Source organism: Barbatula barbatula (assembly GCF_947034865.1).
Source record: "Barbatula barbatula genome assembly, chromosome: 18".
Taxonomy (NCBI): Eukaryota; Metazoa; Chordata; class Actinopteri; order Cypriniformes; family Nemacheilidae; genus Barbatula; species Barbatula barbatula.
Genome location: NC_136781.1, coordinates 12,352,852 through 12,365,240, shown reverse-complemented (window position 1 = coordinate 12,365,240; position 12,389 = coordinate 12,352,852). Strand labels below are relative to the sequence as shown.

The 12,389-nt window shown below is 38.5% G+C and overlaps 1 protein-coding gene across 3 annotated transcripts; it reads left to right on the top strand.

The window, feature by feature from the left end:
* Positions 1-131: 131 nt before the first annotated feature.
* On the top strand, positions 132-10,992 carry hmmr (hyaluronan-mediated motility receptor (RHAMM)). 3 transcript variants are annotated; one of them, XM_079479578.1, is made up of 20 exons: positions 132-349; positions 3,088-3,186; positions 3,280-3,353; positions 3,552-3,632; positions 3,730-3,918; positions 4,001-4,087; positions 4,272-4,383; positions 5,912-5,977; positions 6,070-6,143; positions 6,274-6,344; positions 6,438-6,784; positions 7,122-7,270; positions 8,084-8,298; positions 8,379-8,495; positions 8,928-9,086; positions 9,260-9,646; positions 9,737-9,809; positions 9,933-10,109; positions 10,227-10,377; positions 10,495-10,992. In XM_079479578.1, the coding sequence occupies exons 1-20, from the start codon at positions 304-306 to the stop codon at positions 10,512-10,514; spliced, it is 2,694 nt and encodes an 897-aa protein (XP_079335704.1). In that variant the 5' UTR covers positions 132-303; the 3' UTR covers positions 10,515-10,992. The 3 variants fall into 3 exon arrangements, with proteins under 3 accessions (XP_079335704.1, XP_079335705.1, XP_079335706.1); XM_079479579.1 differs by having other exon boundaries at positions 165-349; positions 3,567-3,632; XM_079479580.1 differs by lacking the exon at positions 132-349 and adding an exon at positions 356-428.
* Positions 10,993-12,389: the final 1,397 nt, after the last annotated feature.

Below are 12,389 nucleotides of genomic sequence, written 5' to 3'. Positions count from 1 at the left end.
TCATACCATACACATACAGTAATGCTCCCCGAGCCAACGCAGCCTGCGTAACCAGATATGACGTGTCCTACGTTCTCGCACCTGGTTGGTTTAAAATTCTGTTAATCAAATTCACGGCAATGTCATTGGACAAGACAAATTCATTCCGGTGATTGGGCGGTGCTACCATTTGAAAATTTCAGCGGGTGTGAAAGTGTTGTGGATGTCCGTGTTTATAAAGATTCAACCGCGAACTCGACAGATTCTGACATTTAAAACACACTTTGCGCATTTCAGAAAGCTTTCGGTCGCTCTTTACCAACCATGTCTTTCTCAAGAGCGCCATTAAAAAGATTCAACGAGCATAACGGTAAGTATTGTAGGACATGTAGGAAGCTCATTGAATACTGTTGAGTGAACGGTGTGCTCTTACACTGCGTTTCATGACTGTAATGTGATTATTAAAACAACAATATATTATTAAAATATACAAAAGTGAAGTTGAGACATGTTTAAACATAATGGCAGGTCGTTTATCTGTAGTTATAATTCTCTTCTGGTCGTTTATCTGTAGTTATAATTCTCTTCTGGTCGTTTACCTGTAGTTATAATTCTCTTCTGGTCGTTTATCTGTAGTTATATTTCTCTTCTGGTCGTTTATCTGTAGTTATAATTCTCTTCTGGTCGTTTATCTGTAGTTATAATTCTCTTCTGGTCGTTTATCTGTAGTTATAATTCTCTTCTGGTCGTTTATCTGTAGTTATGTTTCTCTTCTGGTCGTTTATCTGTAGTTATAATTCTCTTCTGGTCGTTTATCTGTAGTTATGTTTCTCTTCTGGTCGTTTATCTGTAGTTATAATTCTCTTCTGGTCGTTTATCTGTAGTTATAATTCTCTTCTGGTCGTTTATCTGTAGTTATGTTTCTCTTCTGGTCGTTTATCTGTAGTTATAATTCTCTTCTGGTCGTTTATCTGTAGTTCTGTTTCTCTTCTGGTCGTTTATCTGTAGTTATGTTTCTCTTCTGGTCGTTTATCTGTAGTTATAATTCTCTTCTGGTCGTTTATCTGTAGTTATAATTCTCTTCTGGTCGTTTATCTGTAGTTATGTTTCTCTTCTGGTCGTTTATCTGTAGTTATGTTTCTCTTCTTGTCGTTTATCTGTAGTTCTTTTTTCTCTTCTGGTCGTTTATCTGTAGTTCTTTTTTCTCTTCTGGTCGTTTATCTGTAGTTCTGTTTCTCCTCTGGTCGTTTATCTGTAGTAATAATTCTCTTCTGGTCGTTTATCTGTAGTTATGTTTCTCTTCTGGTCGTTTATCTGTAGTTATGTTTCTCTTCTGGTTGTTTATCTGTAGTTCTGTTTCTCTTCTGGTCGTTTATCTGTAGTAATAAATCTCTTCTGGTCGTTTATCTGTAATTATGTTTCTCTTCTGGTCGTTTATCTGTAGTTATAATTCTCTTCTGGTCGTTTATCTGTAGTTATGTTTCTCTTCTGGTCGTTTATCTGTAGTTATGTTTCTCTACTGGTCGTTTATCTGTAGTTATGTTTCTCTTCTGGTCGTTTATCTGTAGTTATGTTTCTCTTCTGGTCGTTTATCTGTAGTTATGTTTCTCTTCTGGTCGTTTATCTGTAGTTATGATTCTCTTCTGGTCGTTTATCTGTAGTTATGATTCTCTTCTGGTCGTTTATCTGTAGTTCTTTTTTCTCTTCTGGTCGTTTATCTGTAGTTATGTTTCTCTTCTGGTCGTTTATCTGTAGTTATAATTCTCTTCTGGTCGTTTATCTGTAGTTATGTTTCTCTTCTGGTCGTTTATCTGTAGTTCTGTTTCTCTTCTGGTCGTTTATCTGTAGTTATGTTTCTCTTCTGGTCGTTTATCTGTAGTTATGTTTTCTCTTCTGGTCGTTTATCTGTAGTTCTTTTTTCTCTTCTGGTCGTTTATCTGTAGTTCTGTTTCTCCTCTGGTCGTTTATCTGTAGTTATAATTCTCTTCTGGTCGTTTATCTGTAGTTATAATTCTCTTCTGGTTGTTTATCTGTAGTTATAATTCTCTTCTGGTCGTTTATCTGTAGTTATGTTTCTCTTCTGGTCGTTTATCTGTAGTTCTGTTTCTCTTCGGGTCGTTTATCTGTAGTTATAATTCTCTTCTGGTCGTTTATCTGTAGTTCTGTTTCTCCTCTGGTCATTTATCTGTAGTTATGTTTCTCTTCTGGTCGTTTATCTGTAGTTATGTTTCTCTTCTGGTCGTTTATCTGTAGTTATAATTATCTTCTGGTCGTTTATCTGTAGTTATAATTCTCTTCTGGTCGTTTATCTGTAGTTATAATTATCTTCTGGTCGTTTATCTGTAGTTATAATTCTCTTCTGGTCGTTTATCTGTAGTTATGTTTCTCTTCGGGTCGTTTATATGTAGTTATGTTTCTCCTCGGGTCGTTTATCTGTAGTTATGTTTCTCCTCTGGTCGTTTATCTGTAGTTATATGTTTCTCTTCTGGTCGTTTATCTGTAGTTCTGTTTCTCCTCTGGTCGTTTATCTGTAGTTATAATTTTCTTCTGGTCGTTTATCTGTAGTTATAATTTTCTTCTGGTCGTTTATCTGTAGTTATAATTCTCTTCTGGTCGTTTATCTGTAGTTATATTTCTCTTCTGGTCGTTTATCTGTAGTTATATTTCTCTTCTGGTCGTTTATCTGTAGTTATGTTTCTCTTCTGGTCGTTTATCTGTAGTTATGTTTCTCTTCTGGTCGTTTATCTGTAGTTATAATTCTCTTCTGGTCGTTTATCTGTAGTTATATTTCTCTTCTGGTCGTTTATCTGTAGTTATATTTCTCTTCTGGTCGTTTATCTGTAGTTATGTTTCTCCTCTGGTCGTTTATCTGTAGTTATAATTTTCTTCTGGTCGTTTATCTGTAGTTATAATTTTCTTCTGGTCGTTTATCTGTAGTTATAATTTTCTTCTGGTCGTTTATCTGTAGTTATATTTCTCTTCTGGTCGTTTATCTGTAGTTATATTTCTCTTCTGGTCGTTTATCTGTAGTTATGTTTCTCTTCTGGTCGTTTATCTGTAGTTATGTTTCTCTTCTGGTCGTTTATCTGTAGTTATGTTTCTCCTCAGGTTGTGCTCCACCACCTGGTAGCTATGAGGTGATGTCTGGTGAGCTGAAAGGAGCTGTATCATTTCACAAAGCCGAACGCTTTAAACAAGCTTCCAAAAGTGAGGGCAGGTTTTTATTATACATTTATAAGTAATACATGTGAATAGTTTTAGGTTATTCATGTTTTTTTCTCTGAAAATATTGATAACCAGAGGTACCTCCACCATCACCATCAAATGAAGTGCTAATGTCTCCAGTACGAAGGACCATGTCTGTTGATGGCTTGGTAAGTGGAGTTTTAATGTTAAATACAAATCCATTGTTATTATTTACATACATTTTCTGTATATAGAAAATAAATAGCAGCCATATTATGCTATACGATTCCTCCCATTCGTTTCCCTGAGTGATCCATCCTCCTTATTTTGGCCATATTTGTTTTGCTACCTCATTTACAATTTGCTTCTTGGTTTCTCTCTCATAGTCTGATGTATTCCAGAGTTCCAAAAAGGATAAAATAAGTTTCTCACTTGAGATGAAACATCGTATGCTACTAGAGAAAGAGGTAGATATATTTTTGAAATACTTTTGTTAATTTGTGTCCTTTGGACCCAATCAATTTCTGTTGCCTTCTTTCTTAACCATGACTGTCTGGATCACAGATCCGTTCCTTGGTGCAGCAGAGAGGAGAGCAGGACCGAAGGCTGCTGACCTTTGAGGAAGAGATAAAGAAGTTGGAGTCCAAACTGCTGGTGGCTATCAGGGAGAAGACTGGTCTGGCTGCCAATTTGGCTTCTCTCGAGAGGCAGCTTGCAGAGCTAAAGAAAGCTAATGATTTCCTGAAAACCAAGGTGAGCCTTTTTGTATCACAGCAGACTGTTTAGTGGTTTACAAAAGAACGCCTTAGCATGCTGCTTATGTTTTCTTTTACAGGTCTCTGCTGATTGTACTAAAAAGAAGATTAATGCTCTTACCATGGAGCTCATTGAGGCCAAAAATAAACTGGATGCCAAAGACAAGGTATGTTGTTGCGATAGCGTTCCTTCTTAATATATGCTTGGATTTTGCTGACACAGACTTTTTGACGAACCCTTCTGAAGTGATGCTCATTCTGCTTGATTAAATGGATTTATAATAAGCATCACAGTAATGTGCTGTGTTTCTTTATACATTTTTGATATCAGCTCTTGAACCTTTTCAACAGGAACTGAGCTTCCTGCAGATCAGCTCAGAGGGTAAAGTAAAGGTCTTGGAAACCGATCTGGAAACTGCCAAAACAACTTTTAAAGTTCTACAGGAAAGAAACAAGGATCTTGGTGAGTAATATACTGTGTATCCAAAATGTTTTTTTAGGAGCACTTGTGCTCCTTATTTTAATTTTAAGAGCACCAACAACAGAAGGTGTTTTTTGAAATATGTTTTATTAAAAAAGATATTTTTTTAATATTACTTGCCTAGTTTACACATGCAGTTACTTTTTTAATAACTCACAAATGCAACCAAAATATATAAGATGAACATATAGAATAAAACATTGAAAAGTGCACACGCTGTCCAAATGGAACATTTACAACAATAAACTACAGTGTTTCTGCTGGGATTTTATAGAACAGTGTGGCTGAATGGCATCATGGGATAATTATCATACTGTATTCATCATGTCATCGCGTATTTTTGGGTGTTGCAACCTCAGATGATACCTATTAGTGGAAAACAAGAATTAATCTTACTAGTATTTTTCTCTTACCTCTTTCAACTGCTAAGGAATCCCCGGCAACAGCGCTGGGATACTCAGATGTTCACTCGTTTTTCGCATAACCATTTAAAGATCACAATAATTTAAGATATCGTATAGTACTTTTAACATCTCGTACATTTCAGCCGCGTATAAATGCCTCTGTGGACACGGCACCTGTAACACATCTGTGTGGCACTGTTGTATTTACAGCAAACGCCCCACGACTGAACTAATAAAACATTCGCTGTGAGTTTTCGTATTGCTGTCAATTTTTTACTGTCATCGTTTTCAAATATGGGTTTCATGTCAATTTCAAAATGTCAAAAACGGACAGCATTTGATTCCATTTGGCTTTATGAATAATAAGCAATTATTTTATATGAATATTATTTTAATATACCTAATATTTAATGGTATTATGCTATTTAGCTATTTTGGAATTAGAGTTGTGTACTCGCAGATGTAGAATAGGTAGCCAGAATTTGCTGAATTTGATTTTCTGTTATAAAAATATACAAATCTAGTCCGTGCAAATAATGAATCTGTATTAAAGGTACAGCGTTGATGTGGGACTTCAATTTACTTTATGTGAACGATTAGTATGTATTTATTTTGCTCTGTGGTATTTAATGCTTACTGTATTTTTGTACACATTTGATTTGGATCTTATTTTCTATAATCTGAAACATGGTCAGTATGTAATATGTATGTATCTTTTAATATGATGTTATTTAGATGGCTTGTTTCACCTTAAAGAAAAAAACATGTTCCCAGAACCCACTGCACGACAATTTAGGCTTGTTCTTTTTCTGTTGTTGTGAAATGAATTTGAGTTTAATTTCTTAAATTCTTTATGGTTGTAACAAAAAAAAAAGTTAGTTTGACCAAAGTATTAAGAAAAATACTGAGTTTGTGAACAACCAAATATTTCTAGTCTCCACATGCTTTCACAGGATAAAAAATGAGGACGCCCTAAACATAAACGTGACCTCGACTCTGTCCATGTTCGCCGTGGTCATTCAAACATATCGTCAATAAGAAGATAGGAGAAACTACACATCTTGGCTTTAGCTGGTTATTGCTTATTTGCTTTTTCTTTTTTTCAGACTATCTTCATCAAGAGACAAAAGCCCAAAATGAGCAAATTGAAAATGAAATGGACAAATTGCATAGTAAGTGCACCGGTACGACCTGTGTTTATTTGTTTAGATCTTATATTTAGAGCTACATCTCACTTTGATTCCTCTTCGTTCACAAATTAAAGCCATAATCCAGGAGCTGAGGGAGGAGATCAAGGTCCTGCAGGGTTACCTGGACTCGGCGAATGAAGAGATTGAGGTATTGGTCTGGTCAACAGAATCGGACTCTAAGCCAGTTGACATTTACTCACTGCTTAGGTAGAATCATCAGTCTTTGAAGTGGTGCTTGGTTTGAGATAAGATGTCTGTCTCACTCTCCAATGTCAAAGGATTTGCGGATTAAGCTGCAGGACAAATCCACCGCGGAGCGCTGCGTCTCTGATTCTCGAGAGAACCTCAGGTTAGAACCGTGTGTGGTTTCATATTTTTGCTGCCACGGTTATGGTAGGCGTCTGTGTTTGTGTCCTCATTCGACTCTCCCTGGCCTGTACAGCGACGTGAAGCAGAGGCTGGAGAAATGTACCGGTGAGCTGGAGGTGAAGGAGGAGGAGCTACAGAGATGTCAGCAGGAGCTGCTGGACTCACAGAAGGCTCTTGAGAAGAAGGAGAGCGAGATGGAGGAGCACGTGAAGGAGCTACAGGCGTCTCGGGTCACACTGAAAGAGCTGGAGAAACAGATGCAGCAGGGAGCTCAGGATCTCGAGGAGTCTAGGAGTACGGTGAGGCAGCAAGAGCAGGAGCTGGCCCGCGTGAAGGAGGTCCTGAGGAGGACAGAGGAGGAGCTTGATCAGCGTGTGGCGCTCATGAGTGAACGATGCTTGGTGCTTGAGGAAGAAAGAGGTTTGTTGCATAAAGTCTTTTATTCCCTTTCTGCCTGGCCTTTCTTTGAATAGACCCTTTAGGAATGTCTGACATTTGTGTTTATTTTATTCTCACGTTAGTGTGCATCGTAAAGGGTCACAACACTGTAATGCAGAGGGGCTGTTATTAATATAGAGGGGCTGCTACATGCAGAAAAAGCACAGTTTGTTGCAAAGGGTCGGAATGGGAATTGGTGACAATGAAACCAAATAGTTTGTTTTTGGTTGGGGGAAAACAACTGGACAACCATATGTTGAATTTAATTAAAAAACACTGTAGAATAAGGGTTCACAATACTGTGTATTGTGTTTTACAGCCCGGACACAGGAGGAGGGTCTGAGAAGAGTACAGGAGCTGAAGGCAGAGATGAGCTCATTGGAGGACGGCAGGAAGACCGAAATGGAGGCACATGAAAAGCTAAAAGAGGAACATTCTGCATTAACCAAACAACTGGAAGATGAGAAGGTATGTAAGGCTTCGATATACTTCGAGCGAACTTCATTTTTGTTGTTTGCTAGAGAGAAAAATGAGTGACTATATTCTGTTTTTGATTGTTCCATTTGAATATCAATCTGAGTTTTGTTTCTTTTCAGAGAAAATGTATTTTCTGAATCTCTGCCCTGCAACTCCACAACCAAATGCATTTGTTACTTGCATCTTACAGTTTTATTTTTGTTCTTGTTCTGTGTCTGACCTGGTACCAGATAAACTGAAAAGATGCAACAGAACCGACCTCCCTATTAACAGACAGACTGAAGCTTTCTGGAAAGTTTGCTGCAGTGAACTAGTTCCTTTTGGCCATCTTAAGTTTGAAATGACGTCTATAATCACATTCTCTTTTTACCTTGTTTCAAATATATCACGTAGTGAAAAAGCTCCCTAGAATATAAATAAAAAACAACAACCTGTTTTCATATTTCAAACTGTATTTGATAGCCATTTTGATTTGTAAAAAACACTCTTGAGCTTTTCATGCTGCATCTGTGAAAGTTCGGAGGATGAACTTTCAGAAGTTTCACAGGCATATCCCAGTTTTTCAAAAACTTGAAAATAGTTTTTCTCCTAAAATGCTTCTTTGGCATTGTTGTTGTACTCTCAGAGGAACATGAATATCTTCACAGATCTTTTGATTTACAACCGAGAGAGGAGGACTTGTAGATTGACGTCAAGCAGGATGTACAGTGTTCTGTCAATCAGGAAGTTAAACAGGACTCTCTGATTGACTGGATATGGATTAGGCGAATGTCTCTTATGCTCCTCTAATGTGTCTTGCTGCAGGCACACAGCAGCTCCCTGGCCAGCATGCTAAAGCATCTTAAAGATGAGACCGAGATTGAGAGGAGACAGCTGGGCGAGGAGCTGGAGGATGCGCTCGAGGAGCTATCAGAGCTGGAGAAACAGGAACAGCACAGCGAGGAGGTCATCCAGGGCCTCACGCAGAAAAACCAGACACTGGAGCAGGACCTGAATCATTCCAGTACTAAATTAGAGAGGTGAGAACTGCTGGCTCCAGATTGAGATGAAGCTGGCTTTAGTTACGTTGGTGGCTGAGTGTTTTTCTTTCTTTTGACAGGAAGTGTGCTGAGATCCAGGCTTTAGGAGAGGCCCATGTGATGGCAATGAAGAAGCTAGAAGAGGATCACCGCAACTGTCTTGCTAAGCTTGGAGGCATGACCACTGACCTAGAGAGGTAAGCACAGATTGTTTTTAACCCTTGTGTGTTGTTTGGGACCTGTTTTCAGTGTTTACTAAAAATTATGTTTTTGTTTTCAATATTTTTGTTTAGATATTTATATTTATTCAAGATGAACAAGCCTTTTTACCCATATTATAGGTTTTTCTTTTTTAGTTTTTTTTTAATGAACACCATAAGGGTTAAATAAATGACCTTCCCTTTGAAACCCAGCTAACGTTTTTATTTATTTACATCCTACAAAATATATTCTTGTTATCTTTAATATTGACTAAGGTCATATCAAACTTTGATGATCCTGTTTTTGTGGTAAAATCCAGCCCAACAATATAACTTGAATCATTATTATTAGCGTACCATTGAGAATGGGCATAAGGTGTACTTTCCTTGAATGTAATTGATCAATAACTGTTTTTTTTGTCCTGATAGCACAAGACAATCTTTGGGTAAACAGAAGGACCAGGCTGAGGCTAAAGTCCTTCACCTGGAGAACGAGATGATGAAACTCAAGCAGCAGTGGCAGGATGAACAGCAGAAACTCGTAAACTTCCACCAAATGCAGAATAAACAGCAAGAGGAGTATACTAGGTCAGTATCCAGCCTAGGTCACTTCTAAGGTCAGACTGGGAATTTTTTTTAGTAGTACACCATATCAAGTACACCTTCAGCAGTTTGCTTTGTGCTAATTTGTGGGCAAAAATCCAACTGCGCACAGCACTCTTGTGAAGCATAATGTATCTGATTGTGTTGCTGTGCCACAGGATGCTTTTAGAGGTTCAGACCAACCTGGCTCAGAGAGAGGATGAGTCGAAACGAGCAGCAGAGGCCCAGCGTGAAGAGCTGAGTCGCCTGCAGGCGGAGGTGGAGCAGGAGAGAGGAGACCGACAGCAGGCTCAGGACCAACTGGAGAGAGAGATGAAGAGGAGAGAGTCGATGGAGGGCCGTTCAGCAGAAGCCAGCAGACTGCAGGGCCGCGTTGAGGAGCTCACAGAGGAGTTTAGCGAGCTGAACAGGCAGGTGCAGGAGGAAAGAGCCAAAGCTCAACGTCATGCCGATGAGTGGCAGCAGGAGAGACAGCAGCTATGCAGACAGGTGGAGGACGAGAGGGAGAACTTGCACAGAGAGCTGGCAGGAGCAGAGATGCAGAGGTGAGAGGCTCAGATGAACCCGATAGTGTCCCATTGTGTTCTTGCACAGTTTTGTGTATTTAATTGGTGTCATCATCTGTTCTCCCCCAGCAAGTGTAACGCGGAGACCGAACACTGGAGAAACTTGTACGAAGAGCTCTATGCTAAAGTGAAACCATTTCAGGTAAGCAAATTGTGTTTTAAAGAGAAAGTGTTTTTTGATCTGTAATGACACAACATATGATGGTTCAGAAATGCATTTTGTGCCAAAGGCATCATATTTTTCTCATCTGCTTGTTGTTTTCAGGAACAGCTGGACAAGTTTGCAGCAGAGAGGAATGCCTTACTCAACGAGAAAGGTGCCACCCAGGCGGAGTTGAACAAGTTAGCTGACGCCTACGCCAATCTGATAGGCCATCAAAACCAGCGCCAGAAGATCAAGCACATGGTCAAGCTCAAAGAGGAGAACTTGGAGCTCAAACAGGTAGGGCTCATGTTTCTTTAATCTATGATGTGGTTTGTTGTCATTTGTTTTGATTGGTCAGATTGCTTATCTTGTTGTGGAGAGCTCACCGTGTCTGTTTGGTCGTGTGTTGTGCAGGAAGTTTCCAAGCTAAGGGCGAAGGTTGGGAAACAAAAGCAAGAGTTTGATCGTCTCAAATCCACACAGCCGTCTTGTAAATTTGACCCTAGCAAGGCTTTTAAACATGAGCAGAAAGAAAACCAGCAGCCCACCTCAGCTCTTACGCCGGGTGAGGACTCTTCTACCTTACTGAAGTCATGATGAAATGTTGCATCATTAATTGCTATAAATGTGATTATTCATAAATAACCAACCAAAATTTTCTTTTCTTTTCTGTGTTCCCCAGGCAACAGAAAATTGTATTAAACATCGCTTTCTCTGGAGTCACCCTGGTCTGTGGATGATTTGTTAAATGTTTAAACATTAACCGCGGTGACAGTGGGTAAAATACGTGTTTGGATCTTATTTATGTTTTATTTGTGTATGTGTGTGTGGATGTAATGCTTATGTATGTATCACGCTTCCTCTTATTTGTCTGATGGACAGGGATTCACTTTAATTTAATCTTATTTCGTTCAACACTGGGTTTGTTAATATCTTAACATATAAAAAGTTTAAAGTTAACACACTAGAACTTGTTGAATGTTTAGTTTATTATGTTTATGTTTGTGTGTACTTGTTTGTCTTTTTGTCACTTGAGAATCTGTTTTTGTGATTTTTAGAGTCAATTTCATTATTTTTTTGGATGTCTGTACTGATCTTCAAAACCATAATCCTCCTGAAATTTTAAACTTCTTTTAAGAAAGTAAAAGCCTTTTTGTAATAAAACGCTATCTTTTCTCGGTCTTGGTTTATTTTTATTTCGATACTATAAAAACCCTTTTGTATTATACTATAAGTGATTGATCTTCCAAAAAAAAAATCTGTAATTTATTCACTCTGGTGTCATTTAAACCCTGTATATTACTCTTTCTTTTGTGGAACGACGGAAGATATTTTGAGAAATGTTGATCACCAACACTCTTTGAAATATATCTTTGGTGTTTCTGTGGAAGAAAGCCAAGATAGATTATGAGGGTGGGTAGGTTAAAGAACTTGAATTTTTGGGTGAACATTTTCTTTTAATGTCTCAGTTTGAGTTGTAAATCAAGAATAAAGCAGTAGAGGGTGCTAGAGCACCATTAAAGAATCATCACTTTCTGTCAATTTTCCCTCTTATTGCTTATGTTTCAAGTGTGTATGCTCCTATTCTATAAAGGCTTGTTTTAAAATGCAATACAGTGCAGTTATTAGTAAGCCATATAGCATTCATGCTCGTTTTCTAAGCATGTTTCATCTGCAGTGGTTCTCCAGGTGGTGGATGGGACAGGGCATGTGACAACACTGTGTCACAATCCCTCTCTTTGATTTCACCTCTTTAAATGGATCAGCCTTTGCTCTTTCATGATCCACAACATTAGAGAGCAAAGTTACTCGTTTCAACGAAAACTAGACCACTACCTGAGAGAAGAGAGAGGGTTAGTGTACTTTATTTTTTATTTTTCATTTGTCTGTCAGGTATCAATAATCCTGTCAAGACTATGATGTAGAGAGTGTCTGGAACACTAAAAAAAGAAAAATGCAAAAACGTTGCTGTGTAATAAGATGTCTCCTTATGAATGTCATCCTGCTTAAAAGTATGAGGAACACTAGGCCATCCTAGAATTATAATGGGCTTTATTAGGTTCAGATTAAAATGCACAGGAGGTCAGCTTTGATTCTCAGTACAAAAGTATCATTTATATCATTCAATGATTTATTTATGAGCGTGCTGTTTCAGATGTGCTGTGACTAACCAAATCATCCAACAGGATGCAGGTCCTTGTGGACGAAAAAGAGCCGGAAGTGGTTTTTCAGAGGTGTTCTATGTGAGGAACTATGATGAAAGTGGGAATTTTGAAAGAGGAGAGAGAGGCAGGGGAGAGGTCTGAAGGTGGCTGAAAAAGAGGCTCGTGGGGGAAAAGTGTGAAGTTGCAGTTGAAGACCGACAGCATCTTCGCCTTTTAAGTTTCTTCAAATGTTAACACTGAGGGACACGCAGACGAGCGGTGTAAGTGAAGCCCAGAGGTAATGTGATGATATCTTTCAGTTTTTCCTTCTATAAAGAGGCGTCTGTGTATGTCATGCGGCTTGTTATCAGGGGACTGTGAATGGAGCTTTAATCAGACTTTAAATGAATTACCAGACAATGCCAGCAAAGGA